We start from the raw sequence: 16,448 nt of genomic DNA, 5'->3' as shown, positions 1-16,448 counted from the left end.
AAAAAAAAAAAAAAAAAACTTTAAAAAAAAAAAAAAAAAAAAAAAAAAAAAAAAGAAACAAACAACAACAACAAAAAAACAAATGCCAAGAGTGACTCTTGCCTAACCCTGCATTTGAAGGGGAAGGGGGAGAAGCTACAAAAGACATTTGGAAATAATTAGACATATATGAATATGCCAGGTATTAAGGCAATGTTAGGGAATTACTGTTTACTTTCTTAGGTGTGGGAAAGTATCGTGGTTATATAGGAACACGTTTTTATCTGTAGGGAACGCAAGCTGAAATATTAAGTCTGTTACTTGCAAACTGTTCAGCAAACAAAATGGAGATGAATGGAGACAGCAGATATGGAAACTGTTCGTAACTGCTGCTTCTAGGTGCTGCTACAGAAGTACCCACTGCACAATTTTTCACCCTTTCCGTGCATTCAAAACTTTTCATAATAAAAAAATTGGGGGGGGGAGGGGAAGCATTACTGAATATCGGGAGGTACTCTCTCAGGGGATGATTACCAGAGGCACAAACGGTATTATGTCAAGAGAGGGGCAAGTTTCAAAGGAGTCCTCAGACTTGAAAAGACTGGAAACCACTGCTTGGGGACCAGGAAGCTCTGTTAAAATGGGCCCAGGGACTGAACCCAGGCACACGGAAGAATTAGGAAACGTCTTTAAGACCATCGCTGTCAAAACCGTGTAAGTCTACAGGGGCCATAAACTGTATTTCTCTGCAAAGAAGTTTCCTACTTAAATTGTTATTGCTCTTTTCCTCAGCTTCAAGTGGAACGCTGGTTAGAGGCACCTGACAAAAACCCAGAATCACCATATTCACTGCAACAAACAGCTGTTAATCGCTAATTGCTTTGAGTAAATAGAGGTCTAAACAACAGGTGGGCCCCGAGTTAGATTTTGTGTGCCGTATCCCCTCGGCGAGCTTGTTCGAACTCATGAATTCGTACCTCGTTAAACAGGCACACTAGAACTAAAAATGGTGCTATTTCACATGATTTAACTTCGGTTGTTATTTTAATGTACGCTCGTGCAGATCGTGGGCAATGTTTCTGGCCTCCAGCTACTCCAGATTCCTCCTTCATTCCCTCGGTAAATATTTAGCAAGCATCTACTGTTCGTCAGGCATTGTGCTAGGTGCTGGGCATACCGCGGTGAATACGACAGACGCTAACACCACCTCCAGCAGCTTGGAATCCAGCAGATACGAGTTCGCGCGCGCGGTTAGGCGGTAAGAGGCGCATCAGAACATTCAAACACTGGAATGGAGCTCCGGGGGCAGGGGAGGGCCCCAGAGAAAACATACAACCATTACACGCTGTACTGAGCGAGACTTGGTGTCGTGTTTGACACCTCATTCACGTGAAACAAAATTTTTAAAATAACTTAGATTTAACTTTTTTAAGTGAAAAGGAACCTAAGAAAATCAAGATGATTAAGGGAGTCAATCAAGGCCGCGGATTCAGTCGGAACCCTCATGGCCTTTGGTCAATACGCTTACGACAGCACCCCCCCGCCAGCCAGGCTCTCTGCTACGTCTCTCCTCTTCATTCTAACCCACCAGCCACCTTGCTCCAGAGCCGGCTTCTATAAAAACCCGATTCTCAGCCATCCTCACAGATTTCAGGAGGCGGACAGATGCTGCCTCCCCCATCCGCATTTCCCATCACGCCCCTCGTGAACGCTGGCCTCGGGCTATGCTGGTAAACTCATCCTTCTCGTGCTCTTTCATGACAAGGCACACACTGTTTTTCTTCAAAAATTTTTGTAACCGACTGGCACAGCCTTGCTCATCAGTCAAGAACCAATCTAAATGTCATCATCTTCAGAGATACTTGGTCAGCTCCTACAAGTAGAATTCATTGCTCCCTACTCGGGGCTCACGTACCATTCTACCCACACTCCTCTTCTGTAATTATTTGTTCCTATGTTTTCTGCCTCGACCCCACTAAGTTGAAAGCCCTTTCAAGACAGGGACACACAGGATTCATTTTTTATTTCCCCAATGCCCAACACAGACCAGAAAACCGTTATAGCTCAATTTCCAAACCATAATCAAACATGGGGTAGAAGTGATGCTACCAGACACTCAGACACAGAACCACAACTCCTAGAGCCAAATCTAGTCAACACCAAATTCTAAGCATCTGTTCAAGGTAGTAGGGAACAGGAGAACAAGGTAATGAAAATAAGACTCATGCTAACAAAAAAGGGGGGGGGTAAGTCGTGCACAGTAGAGGTCCTGAAGTGGAGAGCCCCATGCTTCCCTCACTCCTCTGCACCCTGCCTCCTCCTTCCGCACACTAAGGGTCAGGTGTAGGACCAACACAGAGAGGAGGCTGGGAAATGCCAGACATACCTCAAGATACAGGGCTGGGAAAATACCTTCCCCTCCCCAGCAAGGTCATTTCTATGGTGACCAAAACTGTAAAGCAGAAAAGCATGCTACAGAGAAAACCCCTTTCTCAGCACTCTCCATTCTTAGTCTTCATCAATAAAGACAAACACTCAATCACATAAGAAATGAGAAATGGTTTAAAGGAGCCACATTCCTTCTTGTATAGGCTCAACATTTATGTTAATAGGCCATACAGGCCATACAAAATAATAGGTCTACTCTATACAGAGAAGAATAAACAGCAGATCGTCTGTGTGCTCAAATGACCTCAAGTGTCTATAGCTTTGGAGGCAGAATCGTACAAGTGCCAAGCGATCTCCGTAAGAAAGTATGGAAAAGTGGAACTGGACGAAATGAGGAAAATGAGGGAGGAAGAAAGTGACGGAAGGCATGAGAGAAGGTGAGGTGCAATGCTGCCCAACTGACTTTAGGGTTTTTGTGTTTCGTCCGCTTGCCCGTTTGTTTTAGTTTTATGCTACAGCAACTCTCAGTACGGGGTTATCATGGAACCATCAAAACTGCCGGCCCCTTAGCTGAGTACCACGTAAGAGAAAGAATTCTGCAAGCACAGTTATGTCTTACATGGCTGCTAACAATTTTCAAATAATGCAACATAACATAAATACAGACACTGTTGTACAAGAAAAGCTGAAATGCTCTACACCAGCAACCCAAATAACGGTACAGGCGATGAATGACGATTCCATTTTAAATCCTTAAAAACAATGCAGCAGTCTGTAAGGACCAACATTCTCAGAAGGAAATCTCTTAAAGGTTCAGTTAATACATATGGATGAACCAAAGTCCACTGAGACTTAAAATAATTTTCAAAGGATTCAGGATGAACATGATACAGTTTAAGTAGTTCTAACAATATGCATTATAATTTCTAACATCTCACTGACCTCAGGCAGAGCTGCAACTCTCACCCTACCCTCCCCCCAAAAGAAATATTCAAGTTTTATTCACTTCTAATGAATTTATTTATGTGATATGCACCCTCTTGTTGCTCGAAGAAAATGCTGGTTCCTTTTATAGTTGCCATCCATATGAAGTACATAATCTACGGGATTAAGGCTCATTTTTTAGGAAATAGCAAAATGTTCTGCTACGCAAATAAAAGAATATAAGCACCTCTCAGTCTATGCCAATGCAGAGCACAGACTTGGATGAGGCAAACAGCTCCAATAACCGCTCTCTTTTATTAGGAAAGTTCCATGAGCTCTCAGGTTGATAGAAAACACAGCTCCTTGTCAGCTAGCCTGAGGGCTCCAGCACAGGACTGAATCTCTCCTGGTCACTGTTCACCTGTGATGTTTCTATTCATTGCTAAAAAGGTACTCAGCTAGACCAGGGTTTTGGTACCTGTCACTGCTTTCAGATTACAAGTAGATGATCAACATGCAAAATAGAAAAATTATCAAAAATCTGCATTTACTCCTCAACCTGCTTGCATCTGGCTTGTTTCTGACACACTCTTCAATGAGTTCAAATCATCCCCAAATTGCAAGCTCCCAACTGTCTCCAGTTGCTCAAGAAATATCAAATTTGTAATACAGACCGAACACTGTGGATGGAAAGACATAAAGATGAATGACACAGGTTCTCCTTCCAAAAAACTTACAAATTTATGAGGAAATTGGATGTGTAAGCCAATAAACGCACATAGTGTGGTAAGTGCTATAACAGACATATCCTCAATATACTGTAGGAAAACTAAGGGCTGTAATAATTCCACTCAGTCAAGAAGAAAAAGGCAAATAGTGAATGGCAATCCCAATTGCCTGAATACTTAGGAACCCCTAGGCACTGTGCTATCCTCTTTTTTTTTTAAGAATTATTTATTTATTTTGAGAGAGAGAGCGGGTACATGCAAGCAGGGGGAGGGGCAGAAGGAGAGAGAGAGGGGCGCCTGGGTGGCACAGCAGTTGAGCGTCTGCCTTCGGCTCAGGGCGTGGTCCCGGCGTTATGGGATCAAGCCCCACATCAGGCTCCTCCGCTATGAGCCTGCTTCTTCCTCTCCCACTCCCCCTGCTTGTGTTCCCTCTCTCGCTGGCTGTCTCTATCTCTGTCGAATAAATAAATAAAATCTTCAAAAAAAAAAAAAAAAAGAAGGAGAGAGAGAAAGAGAATTTCAAGCAGACTTCCCGCTGAGTATGGAGCCCTACAAGGGCCTTGATCCCACCACCCTGAGATCAGGACCTAAGCCAAAACCAAGAGCCAGACGCTCAACTGACTGAGCCACCCAGGTACCCCTGTGCTATCCCCTTTAAGCGAGTGATTGTATTCCATCCTCAGGACAATCCTATGAAGTAGGTGTTATTAGGCCCATTTTACAGACAAGGAAACTAAGTCATGTAGATGATGATAAAGTAGAGCTAGGAACCCATCCAGATTTATCCAACCCTAAGAAGATGGGGCCTTTCAAGTAAGTGTTAAAAGAGGGTGGAAAGGGCCAGAGGAAGAACCTTTTGGACAACATAAGCAAAGCCAGAGAAGACAGGAAATATTCATGGTTTCTTTCAGATTTGTGTAGCAATTAAATGTCTACTTATTTAGTAATGAATACATATTTTAAAACTGCATCCTATATAATAAATTCAATATTACTTTTTTCCCATTCTCATATTTCATGAATTTTTTTTTCCTCAAAAGAAGACATACAAGTGGCCAACGGACACATGAAAAGATGCTCAACATCACTCATCATCATATGCACATCAAAACCACAAGGAAAGGGACACCTGGCTGGCTCAGTCGGTAGAACATGCGAGTCTTGATCTCGGAGTCATGAGTTTGAGCCCCACACTGGGGGACAGTTTACTTAAAAAAATTAATTTAATTTTTAAAAAAGCACAAAGATGTATCACCTTACACCTGTCAGAATGGCTAGTCAAAAAGATAAGAAACAAATGTTGGCGAGGATGTGGAGAAAAGGTGCCCTCATGCACTGTTAGTGGGAATGCAAATTGGTGCAGCCACAGTGGAAAACAGTATGGAAGGTCCTCAAAAAATTAAAAATAGAATTACCATATGATCCAGTAATTCCACTACTGGGTATTTACCTAAAGAAAACCAAAGAAAACACTAATCCAAGAAGACAGACGCACACCCCTATGTTTACTGCAGCATTAGTTACAACAGCCAAGATATGGAAGTAACTCAAGTGTCCACCGACAGATGAATGGATAAAGAAGATGTGGAACGTATCTACAGCGGAATATTACTCAGTCATAAAAAGGAATGAGATTTTGCCATTTGCAACAACATGGATGGACCTAGAGGATATAATGCTAAGTGAAATAAGTCAGAGAATGACAAATACCATATGATTTCATTCAAATGTGGAATTTGAGAAACAAAACAAACAAAACAAAACAGACTCTTAAATATGGAGAACAAACCAGTGGTTGCCAGAGGGAAGATGGGTGGGGGACGGGTGAAATAGGTGATGGGGATTAAGAGTACACTTATCGTGATGAGCGCTGAGTATATAGAGTTTTTGAATCATTATATGGTGTACCTGAAACTAATATAATACTGTATGTTAATTATACTTCAATTTTTAAAAGAAGAGTCCCCAAGAATTCATTGTACCACTTATATTCTCCGTTATTAACAGAGGACAATTGCACAATAGTGAGATTAGATTAGATTATAATGAAAATATCTAAAAGAAGTCCTTAAACTATTAATACTTTGTAAATCAATAAGTTAGTAAGACAGCACTCTTAGGGGAAGACTTCGTAAGAATTCAAACATATGGTGCAAGACTCTTTTTTTTTTTTTTTGGCAGGGGGTGGTAGGAACCTGACATTTGAGCTCATATAATAAATAACTCCTGGGAAGACTTTCAAGATTATTAAGAAATAAGGATGGTTTGTTAAATTTAACATATGATAATCTAATTTATTCTGACTAATTTACAAATTCCTAAAGAAATCTACTGTTGTATCATGAGTATACCAGCAATTCTACCCTACAGTATCTTTTTCCAGAAGGGCTAGAAATGTGTGACATTACACTTCATCACCACTAGGTGGGATCTCAACTAGTTTGAGAATCACAAAGACCATCAGCAATAACCCAGGGCTAACTGGGCAGACAGGTACCTCTCTCATTGGGCTCTGGAGGATCAAACTATTTCCTTGGTGATGCCAAAAATTTATGTTTGGAGACGACACCAAATACAAAGATAAGACAAGCAAGTGTTGCAGAACAAAATATGAATCTAATATCATCTTCACCTGATAGGAGTGTGAAGAAGTAACCTCAATAAAAGATCAGTATAAATTCAGAAGAAAAACAAGCCGTACAAATCAAATATAAAGGGCAACGAAGATGTTTAAGCAGAAACAGCCTACCGGTGTGACAAAACAATGATCCCTTTTACAATAAATAATTTCAAGATCCTTGACAGCAGTCTTTAGACCTAACTCCATGAGAATGGTGACTGATATAGAGAAGATTCAAGGCGAATTCAGTAAAATGTAAAGGAGTGAAGAGAGTAGCTACAAAGAATGGGGTAAAATAATGGCAACTGTGTTTAATCTGGAGAAGGGCTGCCTACTCAAACAGCAGATTACTGTGTAAAGAGAAAAGGCTTACGTTTCATAAAGGATTTAAGAAAACAGGCATCCCTCCAAAATCGGGGTCCTTCCCTGAAAAGGAAAGCCTCAGAAGAGAAGCCAGTTTTTACGTTTTCAAATCGAACCTTTGGGTGGATGAGGTGGCCAGCGACTCCCCAGAGGCCTCTCCAGGTCCGTGGTCTATGCTCAGGGTCCGCTAGGGCCACACCACACACAACCTAGCTCGACGAAGGGACTCTACCCAGGCAAGGCCTGTGTGGCTCACGTCATTCACATTCTTCTTTAAGCGAGAAAACATGGGGCTATATTATCACTAGCCGGGGTATTTCAAAGTCACAGAAATTACGAAGGAAGAAACAAACGCAGAAAACAGACATACTACAGAGCAGGGCAACAACCCAAGAAGAAAGAGGAAACACTAACGTTAATTTCAAACCATTTGCTTCTGTTTATATGATTAATGTTTCTAACGCAAAAATCGTAATCTTCTTTACCGATAATCTTTTAAACAGCACAACTTGTTCTGCAACTAAAGGGAAGCTCATGCAAAATTCAATAGCTCTGCCCGGCTTAGACTGGAGCTAGCAGGATATTCAAATCCTGAGAGGTCAGCTCAACCTGCACAGTGCGGAATACTAGCTTCTGAGCGCGCGGCTGCCAACTTCTTTTTGATTTCTGTTCTACTTCATTTCCTTTGATGACAGAGCGCACACCGAACAAACACAGTGAATCTCATTAACACTAAAAATTTTCCTCTGCCTCTCCCTCATCCTCACTCCTCTCCCTCTCGCACCCACCCTGTCTTCCACTAACAGGTTGGAAACCAGGGGCCGGAGCAGGATTTCCCCTGAACCAGAAGCACCTTTCAGGTGTCCTCACACAGCCTTTTCCCAGCCACAAGCAAAGCTTTGTCGTGATTCAAACCAGGTCATTAACTCATCCCCAAAGTTTGACATACCTTTTAGAGGGATCTTTCTGAAGACACAGTGAAAGTAATTTCCTAAAGGACTTGCCGTACTTTTTCATCATTTCCTTATCCTCTACTCCTGTTTCTAAAGTGGGTGGATCGTTTTGCAAAGTCAACATTAACACCTGCAGCGGAAACAAATACCAAGACAGAATCTCAGTCCAGCCGCTGCTGCAGTCGAGTTCTTAATGTATCACAAAAGCGTTAGAGACCATCCTTGATGAGGTGCTCTCCTGTGACTTTAACCTTCCCGAAAGTGTGCACTCAAAGTACTCATTTCCTTTCGCAAATCCGTTCATGTGCCCTTTCACCTTTTTGTTATTCCATTGACAGAACTTACAAAATCTGTTATGTGTGTGAAGAACGATGTCCCAAAGCGGCTGGGACAGAACTTCTGGGAACTGGCTCTCAGACGGCCTCGAGAAGCACGTAGCTCCAGCACAGGCTTAGCGAAGGCTGGGGCTCTGGCTGGGAAAGTGAGGGGGAGCGGGAGGAGAGGCCCAGAGCAGCAGTGAACGTCCATGTGTACAGGTCATTCATAAGTAAGGAAGCGCCCGTACTCAAGGCTTCTGTTAACACACTGCCAACCCTAAAAATAAATCCACAACATCCCAGAAGGTAACAAATGATCTTTTTTTTTTTTTTAAATGAGAATATTGCTTAAAGGCTTGGCAAAATTGAGACAGTAAGACACTGAAAGTTAGCCAGGATACAAGTTACTAAAAACCATAACCAGAGCAAGAGGCCACGCTGCTTCTGGAAGGGGACAAAACGACATCAAAATACAGCTTCAAATCAAAAAGGTAAAAATTCCATTCATTCACAACATCGAAATTCCTTGCTTAAAAAAAAAAAAGAGAATTTGTAGTAAACTATTGACCTATATAAAAGGAACAAACCTCATTAATGCATAAATCGGCCTTAATTTATGCAAATGTTATACATGCCAAGACTCCTTTCAAACACTTTCAGATGTGTGAATAGATGAAGGATTAAAGTGACAGTTTATTGTTTGTGGAGGATACCAGCAAACAGAAGACAGTGGGCGAGCTGTGAAGTACCGGCAGAGCCCCATGCGACGTCAGGCTGGGGTTAGCAGTGGGACTTTGGATTCGGGTGGGAAACACGGAGGAGTGGGGAAAGAAAGAAAACAAGAAATAAGGAAAAATAATGCAGAAAAACTGGATGGAAGGAAAAATCCTGAGTTGCTTCAGTGCTTTTTCTCTGCAAGGTCAATTCAATTGTTTACACCTCAACTTTGAATTTTCTGCTAACAAAAGCAGATATGTATACACACACACCCCCTAATCTTAAGTATGTTAAAAATATGTACATAAATACAGAGAGAAAAGAACAATGTAGTGAACTACACTAAGACCTTAACAGGGATTGTCTGTGGTTGATGAGATTATGAATGATTATTTTCTTCTTTATTCTTGTTCGGACTTCCAAATTTTCTCTCATAAGAATATATTAACTTTTTAATCAGTAAAGCTATTGAACTTTGTTAATCCTCGGGTTTTTCTTAATCCTCCTAAATTTTTCCAGTATTTTCCTAGGAAAAAGTTGAAACAAAGACCATATTCTCTGTAAAATACCTTCGTCATTTCCACCACCTATTTCAGCCCCCAAACAAAATCTAATTGGGTCCATCAGCCCTGTTACCACCATCTCAGAATAAGTGAAATAATAAAGGAGGGGCCAGTTAAAAGAATCACAAAAATTTGAAAACACTATCCAAATGTAGGTTACTGCCTAAAAACACTGGGCTCCCTTATTTCAGATGAGTCACCAACATGACAGTGAGCACGGGGGTGAAATGTTACAGATCATTAAAAAAAAAGGGGGGGGAATCCATCGCAAAGATGATTCACTATAATCTATTTTTAGATTTTCCTTGGGGACCTGGGGTCTTTGGCTATCCAAAGAGTAGTGACCAGCATTTGTCCCAGTTCTCAACCTCCACTGGCCAAAGGGATCGCAGTCTTCAGACAGCTCTGTGCTAAGAATGTAAAGCAAGCTTCAAAGCTGGGAACCGTACCACTTTTGTCCTATCCTGTCCACATCGGACAACATTTAACTTGGCTGCGTTCCTCCATTAATTCTCCTCAGGTCTTAGAGGAAAATGACTATGTTTAAGAGAATTACAGAACAGATTCCATTAAATCCGATTTCAAGCCCGACATATTATTTCCAACAGTAATTACTTTCATAGGAGGGTATTTGTGATAAGGCGCTGCTCCTGTTGCTAATTCAATGGCAGTTATTCCAAAACTCCACATGTCAGCCTTGAAGTCATAGCCTCTCACCTAAGAACAGAAGGAGGAAAAAACACAATTACACAGCAGGCACGTCACACACCAGAAGTCTGTATTATCGGAGGTCTACGGCAGGGGTGCACAACTTGGATATTACTTTGCTAAGGCCCAGCAATCGGGAACTAAATCTTAATTACATGATGCATTCTAGTAAAATGATTGATTTGAATGACATGTTAACGAATTTAATGATACAAAGCATCACCTTTTTTTTTTTTTTTTTTTTTTTTTACCTGTTCCATGACTTCAGGGGCCATCCAACACGGAGTACCAACAAATGTTTTTCTTACTTTATTCCGGGTAACATCACCCCCTGTTGCTAAGAATGCACTTACCCCAAAATCTAAAAGAAAAAAAAAAATCACCCTTATTTTATGTAAGACATTATGGCTTACACATTCTGACTTTATAAACCTCTCTTTTCCTGGTGACCTGTCCAGTGATGATGAATTGTTCCAAACACCATGGCGCTCTCTCGGGGACACACCAAGGCAGTCCCGCCACCCGCCCTCCTACACTTTACCAGCACGGGTAATGGGTCAGCAAGCCCACCAATCCAGAAACTCAGCATACCAAGTTATTTTTTCTACCAAAAAGGTATCGAAAGTTGTAACTAACTAAAAGTCATAACTAACTAATGAAAAGTCATAAAGGATTATATCAATAAAAATTCTCATAGCCCTAAATATAAAGGACCTTAGCTTTTAGCTAAGATTCATTTCAACAAATCATTTCTAAGAATAGCGCTGGAAGCAGTAAAATCAGTATGTGATGCAGTTTCTTTTTATGTGTCTCTTTTATTATGATTATTTTCCAGCCTCTTTAATTCCACATCACCAATGTTTGGGGAGTGATTTTTTTTTTTAAAGGTGGCTTGGGGGGGAAGGTGAAATAGAGGGGATTAAGACACTTATGGTGATGAGCACTGAGTAATGTAGAAAATTGCTGAATCATTATACTGTACACCTGAAAGTAGTGTAACACTGGATGTTAATTATAATTCAATAAAAAGATTTAAATAAAGGATAAATATCATTCATCTTCCACATTCTTACGGCTTTACTTAAACAGTGCTGACACCTTAGGCAAAATCATAATAGCAAATCCACGACCCCAGGTACATAAAGCCAACGTGCCCAGGTTTGTACATATGTAGCAATCAACACAAAGGAAAATCTCAGTCAGCAAAGATTGTTTTGTTTTGTTTTTTCACAATGTTTGCTTTCTGGATAATTTTCATAGGGATAGATACAATGGATTGTAGAATGAAATGATACTCTTCTTAACATTCATTACATACTAGAAATTCTTTTGTGGGAAGATGAATCAGGCATACTGTATATACAAACACACATGCATTTATGCCAAAATGATGTTCGTTTGTGACCACGGAGAAGGAACACCTGGTGATTATTAATATATGCATTTCTGCATAGAGTTTTATTAAAAGTTAAAATTAGTTATTAAGTTAAAGTACCAACTACTCAGGGCTAGTATAGACCTACCCCCAAGAGCCAACTCAAGGACAGCTCAACAGTAAGCAGGTAAACAGTAATTAAAAAGGCAGGCAACACCTCAAAATGCTGCAGCAGACTATGTAGCCTGAGCCCCTTCAAATTGCTCTCCTATAGTTCTCCTTTGTTGGTCCCCTTTGATGACTTGCCAGGATGACAGCAATTACCAAAGAACAACATCAAGCACAAACCAAGGTCAAAACGTATTAGCATTTGCTTTGGGTCTTCAATATTAAGTTATGCAGTAACACTGTAACCAGTTCCCTGAGTTGAAATATGTTGACTGTTTCATTTTATTTACATTTAAATTTACTCAACTCCCAACAGGATTTCAACTACAAGTAAAAGGAATAAAAATTGACAAATGGAGTCTTTGTTCCAACTGCTCCTCTCATGATAATATTGAGCAAAAGCATATTTTGAAAATGCTATATAATTTAATTTGCACATACGTGCCAAACTCTAAAACTCTTTGAATTCTTATATTTCTGTCGGAAAAACGAAGCCTTGTGAAAAGAAATCTCTAGAACCAGTGAACCAGTCTCCTGCGGGTAGGAGCAAATAAAATTCATGTTCTTACAGAAGAGCTAGCTGAATTAAATTATTTGTAAGCATCTCCTATATTTGGCTAGAGGAAAAGACAATATGATCGGCTTTGAAAAATATTAATTTCAACTTAATTTATGTTATTTCTGGAAAGTTCAACAATGAACCCAACATTCCACTTCTATTAAAATAATTTTGTAACAAGGGTGCCTGGGTGGCTCAGTCAGTTCAGTGTGCCTTAGCCTCAGGTCATGATCCCAGGGTCCTGGGATTGAGCCCCACATGGGGCTCTCTGCTCAGCGGGGAGCCCGCTTCTCTCCCTCCGACCCTTCCCCTGCTCATGCACATGCATGAGTACGCTTTCTCTCTCTCTCAAATAAATAAAATCTTCAAAAAAGAACTTTTTTGTAACAAGATAATACTAAGTACATATCATCTGTAAATAAGTAAGAATATCGGTAGAAATTGATCTAAGGAAAAATAGATATTTTAAAATGCAGTTAAAACAATTCTATACCGGTCTCTCCTTAAAGATAAAAATCCAGATAAAAATCCATAGTTAACATTAAATTTTTTTAATTCCTTAAAAATGATTAGACCTTTTTAAAGCTGCAAAACAGCTGAGAAAAGATGTACGGTACCAATTTATTATTGACAATATCCCTTCAATATATCCTTCATGATTCACATATTTATTCATAGTCTCCACTTAGAACACTCACTTTAAAGCCATAAACAGATGGTTAAATGTCTTTAAAGCTCAGAGCAAAAATTCCAGAAGCAGAAAACGCCAATCCTAACATCTACTCACCCTTATGACTACAGAGTAAATACGCAATTGGCTCCTATGCATTGCCGATGTGTATACAGAAAGATTTCTATGTACCGAGAGACAACACTTTGACCGAAGTACACAGATTACCTGTGTAAAAAGGAAAATTGTTCTCTTCTGTCAAGACAGCGTGCACAGGAGGGTGAGAACAAGGGGTGGGGCAGAGCCACTGAAAAGAGTCCTTGTTTCCCAAGAGGGACGTCTATACAGCTGAAGGGAGTGCAAGCAGATACACTTGGGTCGGAAACCATGAACGTTTCTCTGGCAACATGGAATCAAAGGCTCCACATAGAGTCAGCCAGCCCATCTCCCTGCCTCCGGGAGTAAGAGCATCTTAAACCAGAAAGAATGCTGTCATTCTAGGCACTGAAAGGCTCGCTCACATCTTTTGAATCCACCCACTTTCCTGCAGCCTCCTAAACCCCCACCTTCTCCAGCTTTGTGTAGGACCATGCCCTGGCAGCCAGGCCGTCCTCGGTCACTACCTGACTTCTCCCTCAACGGGCCTTCAAGGCCTTCTGCTCCCCAGGATAAAGTCAAAATCCTGCAGCACAACCCGCAAATCTCACTCCCCTTTTTTCCTCTCCCGCCTCAGCTGCCCCTACTCCCAAATTCCGACCTTGAGCCTCCCCCTGCTGAACGACTCCCTGTTTACTCCCCAGATCCATCACCAGGCCTGCCCTCCCCGCTGCCCCTCACAGTCTGTGCACCTGATGCTCCGTGGTCGTCCAGGTACGCTGTTCCCTCCGCGAAGCCGAGCGCGGGCAGCAAAGGCCGTTCTGCGCATCCCTAGGGAGAGCGGAAGCGTCCGTGGCATCCTGACTCCCGGTGCCTTGGGGCTTCTCCACAGCCGCCTGCGTGTTAGGGTGCGGCTAGTCTGAGGCGTGTCCGACACCTTGGCCTCATTTGTGGTGCAGGATTAAGCCACTTTGGGAATGGTCTTATTTTTATACACGTGAATGCAGAGCCCCAGACAGATGTGCAGGGTTGACGGCAGAGCCCGCCTGATGTGGAGAGTGGGCGGACCCTCCAGGGGACAGCACAGTCCTCACCGGCAGGGGCCGGGGGTCCCAGCGGTTAGGTGAGGCCGTGCTGCTCCCCAGCCGGTGAGTCTGCCAACCACTTAACCTGGGCTTCTGGGCCTCTGTTTCCTTACCAGCTTTCTCAGTTCTGCCTATTTTTATATTACGACCATACTGATAACACTCTCCTGCTTCTTTTCACCATGGATAAATCGGCTTTCCAATAATTGTGAGGTAGATCGATGAGCTACTATTCTCTGCCTTTGAACTGGGGTGAGGGGATAAGCATTAACATTTTTACAGTGGTAGATACCAAATATGAGAAAGATACGGTTCCTGACTTTAAGTCTTGACCAGCAAGGAGAGGGAGGCCAGGAAACAAAGAACAGAGCTACGCTGTGCCGTCTGTGTAGACAGAGGAGGTAGGGGCTGTAAGAGCCGTGACAGATTCCACACCCAGCGGGGCCTGGGACCTGGCCTTCAAGAAGACGTTAAGACCTGGATAGGCAACCCTAAAAGGCCATGGCATTCCAGACAGAGAAGCAGCCTGGGCAAAGCACAAGTGTTGAGCCAAGAAGAAAAAGTGTGTGACAGCTGCAAGGGTCGAACCTCAAATACCTACAGGGGCCAGGCATCAGCACAATCTCAACTGTTAAAGGGCACCTGACCCTCAGTGTCAGTACAGGGGGACGCCAGGCAGTGCTGGTCCCTCCCCAGGAGCCCATTCTCAGTGCACGCTGCTGCTATTTCACTGGAAAAGAAAGTCATCATAGAGGAATAGGGCCTGGTGGGGCCGATGTCCTAATTTTCCCAGAGCAAATCAAACATCAAGATCTTTACATAAAACCTCTTTTCTGTTGTTGTTGGCAACAAATTCACTTAAAAAAAACATTGGAAAGGCAAAATAAAGCAATTATGCCTCTCTGGTTTAGCCTGCAAAACGAATCTGCTAAGCTGCAATGAGGCCTAAAATCTACCTAAAATACTTTAACATACACCATGCAATATTGTATTTGTGAGACCCAAGTGGTCAACTGGGCATTCTGACCCAGAATGCCCAGCGCCAGAAGGCTCTGGTCGCATTTGATTAAGGATGCCAGAAGCAGCTGCTAAAAGTATTTCTGTTATCTGTAAGTATAAATAAGTACGAGCCGGGTGAAGGCCCAAAAGGGGCTATTATTGGAGAATAATAATGCCGGTCACCTGTTGGCAGGCGTGATGCATGTGAGAAACAGGCTTTCACAGATGGAAGTAAAGGTAGTGCACAGAGAATGGCTACAATATTTCTTTTAGCTATCATTTTAGCTAACCTCACCACTCTTGCACGAATGAAAAGAATCCAGCCAGGCCCAGGAGTACGCTAAATCTCTCCCCAGTTTTAGGTCTAGTTCGATTCTAGACACCAAGTATACATGCACAAGAAAACTGCATCCGGAATTTTGGCAAGTCTGCTTCAAGTGAATTTTTCATTCACCTAGAGGGACAGAGAGCAGGAACTTCCCTGAGCCTACAGAGCAAACCACGAGAACTCTTTAGGGGGCTTGCTTGCTAACGAATGGCAAAATTTGGTCTGAAACCTGATTTCCTTACAACCTGGGAGTGGCGTTGCGGGTGAAGAGCCAACCCTGACCTACCGCCAACAATGACAACAGCTATTAATGCCTAAGAGAAGGAGCCTGAGTTGCACATGAGAAATTGGCTCAGGTTAACTCAACACTTGGCTAGAGAATAATGGAATCAACATTTGATGGCTCAGAGCTTCCTAACATGGATGCAAAACACGTTACAACAGATCAGATCCCTTCAGACCCGCCAGCAGCTGGCTGGGGGTCTTGGGGAGCAGGAGCGCCCGCAGCTGTGGGGCCCCCTGGCAGCTCCTTGCTTGAACCGGTCTCTTTTCCCCAGTGGCCACGGTCTAGAAAAGTAGGAAGCACCGAGACTGTGGAGGCGCCCAGCCACAGAGTCTGAGAACCAGGCAAGGGAACTTGAGCGCGATCCACTCGGCCCCCCGGACTACCGCGGTGCTCGCTCGAGCCAAAGAGGAAATTTGGAGAAAGGACACATGGGGATGTTCAGGAGCAAAATCAAAGGACCTGTATCTGAAGAGAGACTCTGGAAATGGAAAGGATTAGACAAATTCTTAGGAAAATACGATGATTTAGTGGCTATTGGAATTGAAAAAGAGGAAGGAATTAAAAAGATTAAATGTCTTGCCAAAAACCACATAGCAAGTTATCGAGGGTCTGGATAAAATCC

The 16,448-nt window shown here is 42.3% G+C and overlaps 1 protein-coding gene across 3 annotated transcripts in view; it reads right to left on the bottom strand.

Annotated features, from left to right (window-relative positions):
- The window catches only part of STK39 (serine/threonine kinase 39), a 441,956-nt gene that overhangs the window by 174,173 nt on the left and 251,335 nt on the right, over positions 1-16,448 (bottom strand). For all 3 annotated transcript variants that reach the window (XM_040644241.1, XM_008687066.2, XM_040644236.1), the window contains 3 exons: positions 10,512-10,621; positions 10,168-10,269; positions 7,952-8,085 (listed from right to left, as the gene is read on the bottom strand). In XM_040644241.1, coding sequence (XP_040500175.1) covers positions 7,952-8,085; positions 10,168-10,269; positions 10,512-10,621 — 346 coding nt within the window. The remainder of the gene's footprint in view (positions 1-7,951; positions 8,086-10,167; positions 10,270-10,511; positions 10,622-16,448) is intronic.

Source organism: Ursus maritimus, unplaced genomic scaffold (assembly GCF_017311325.1).
Source record: "Ursus maritimus isolate PB19 unplaced genomic scaffold, ASM1731132v1 scaffold_1, whole genome shotgun sequence".
NCBI classification, from domain to species: Eukaryota; Metazoa; Chordata; class Mammalia; order Carnivora; family Ursidae; genus Ursus; species Ursus maritimus.
The sequence above is the reverse complement of the archived record's forward strand: the minus strand, read 5'-3'. Positions and strand labels throughout refer to the sequence as shown.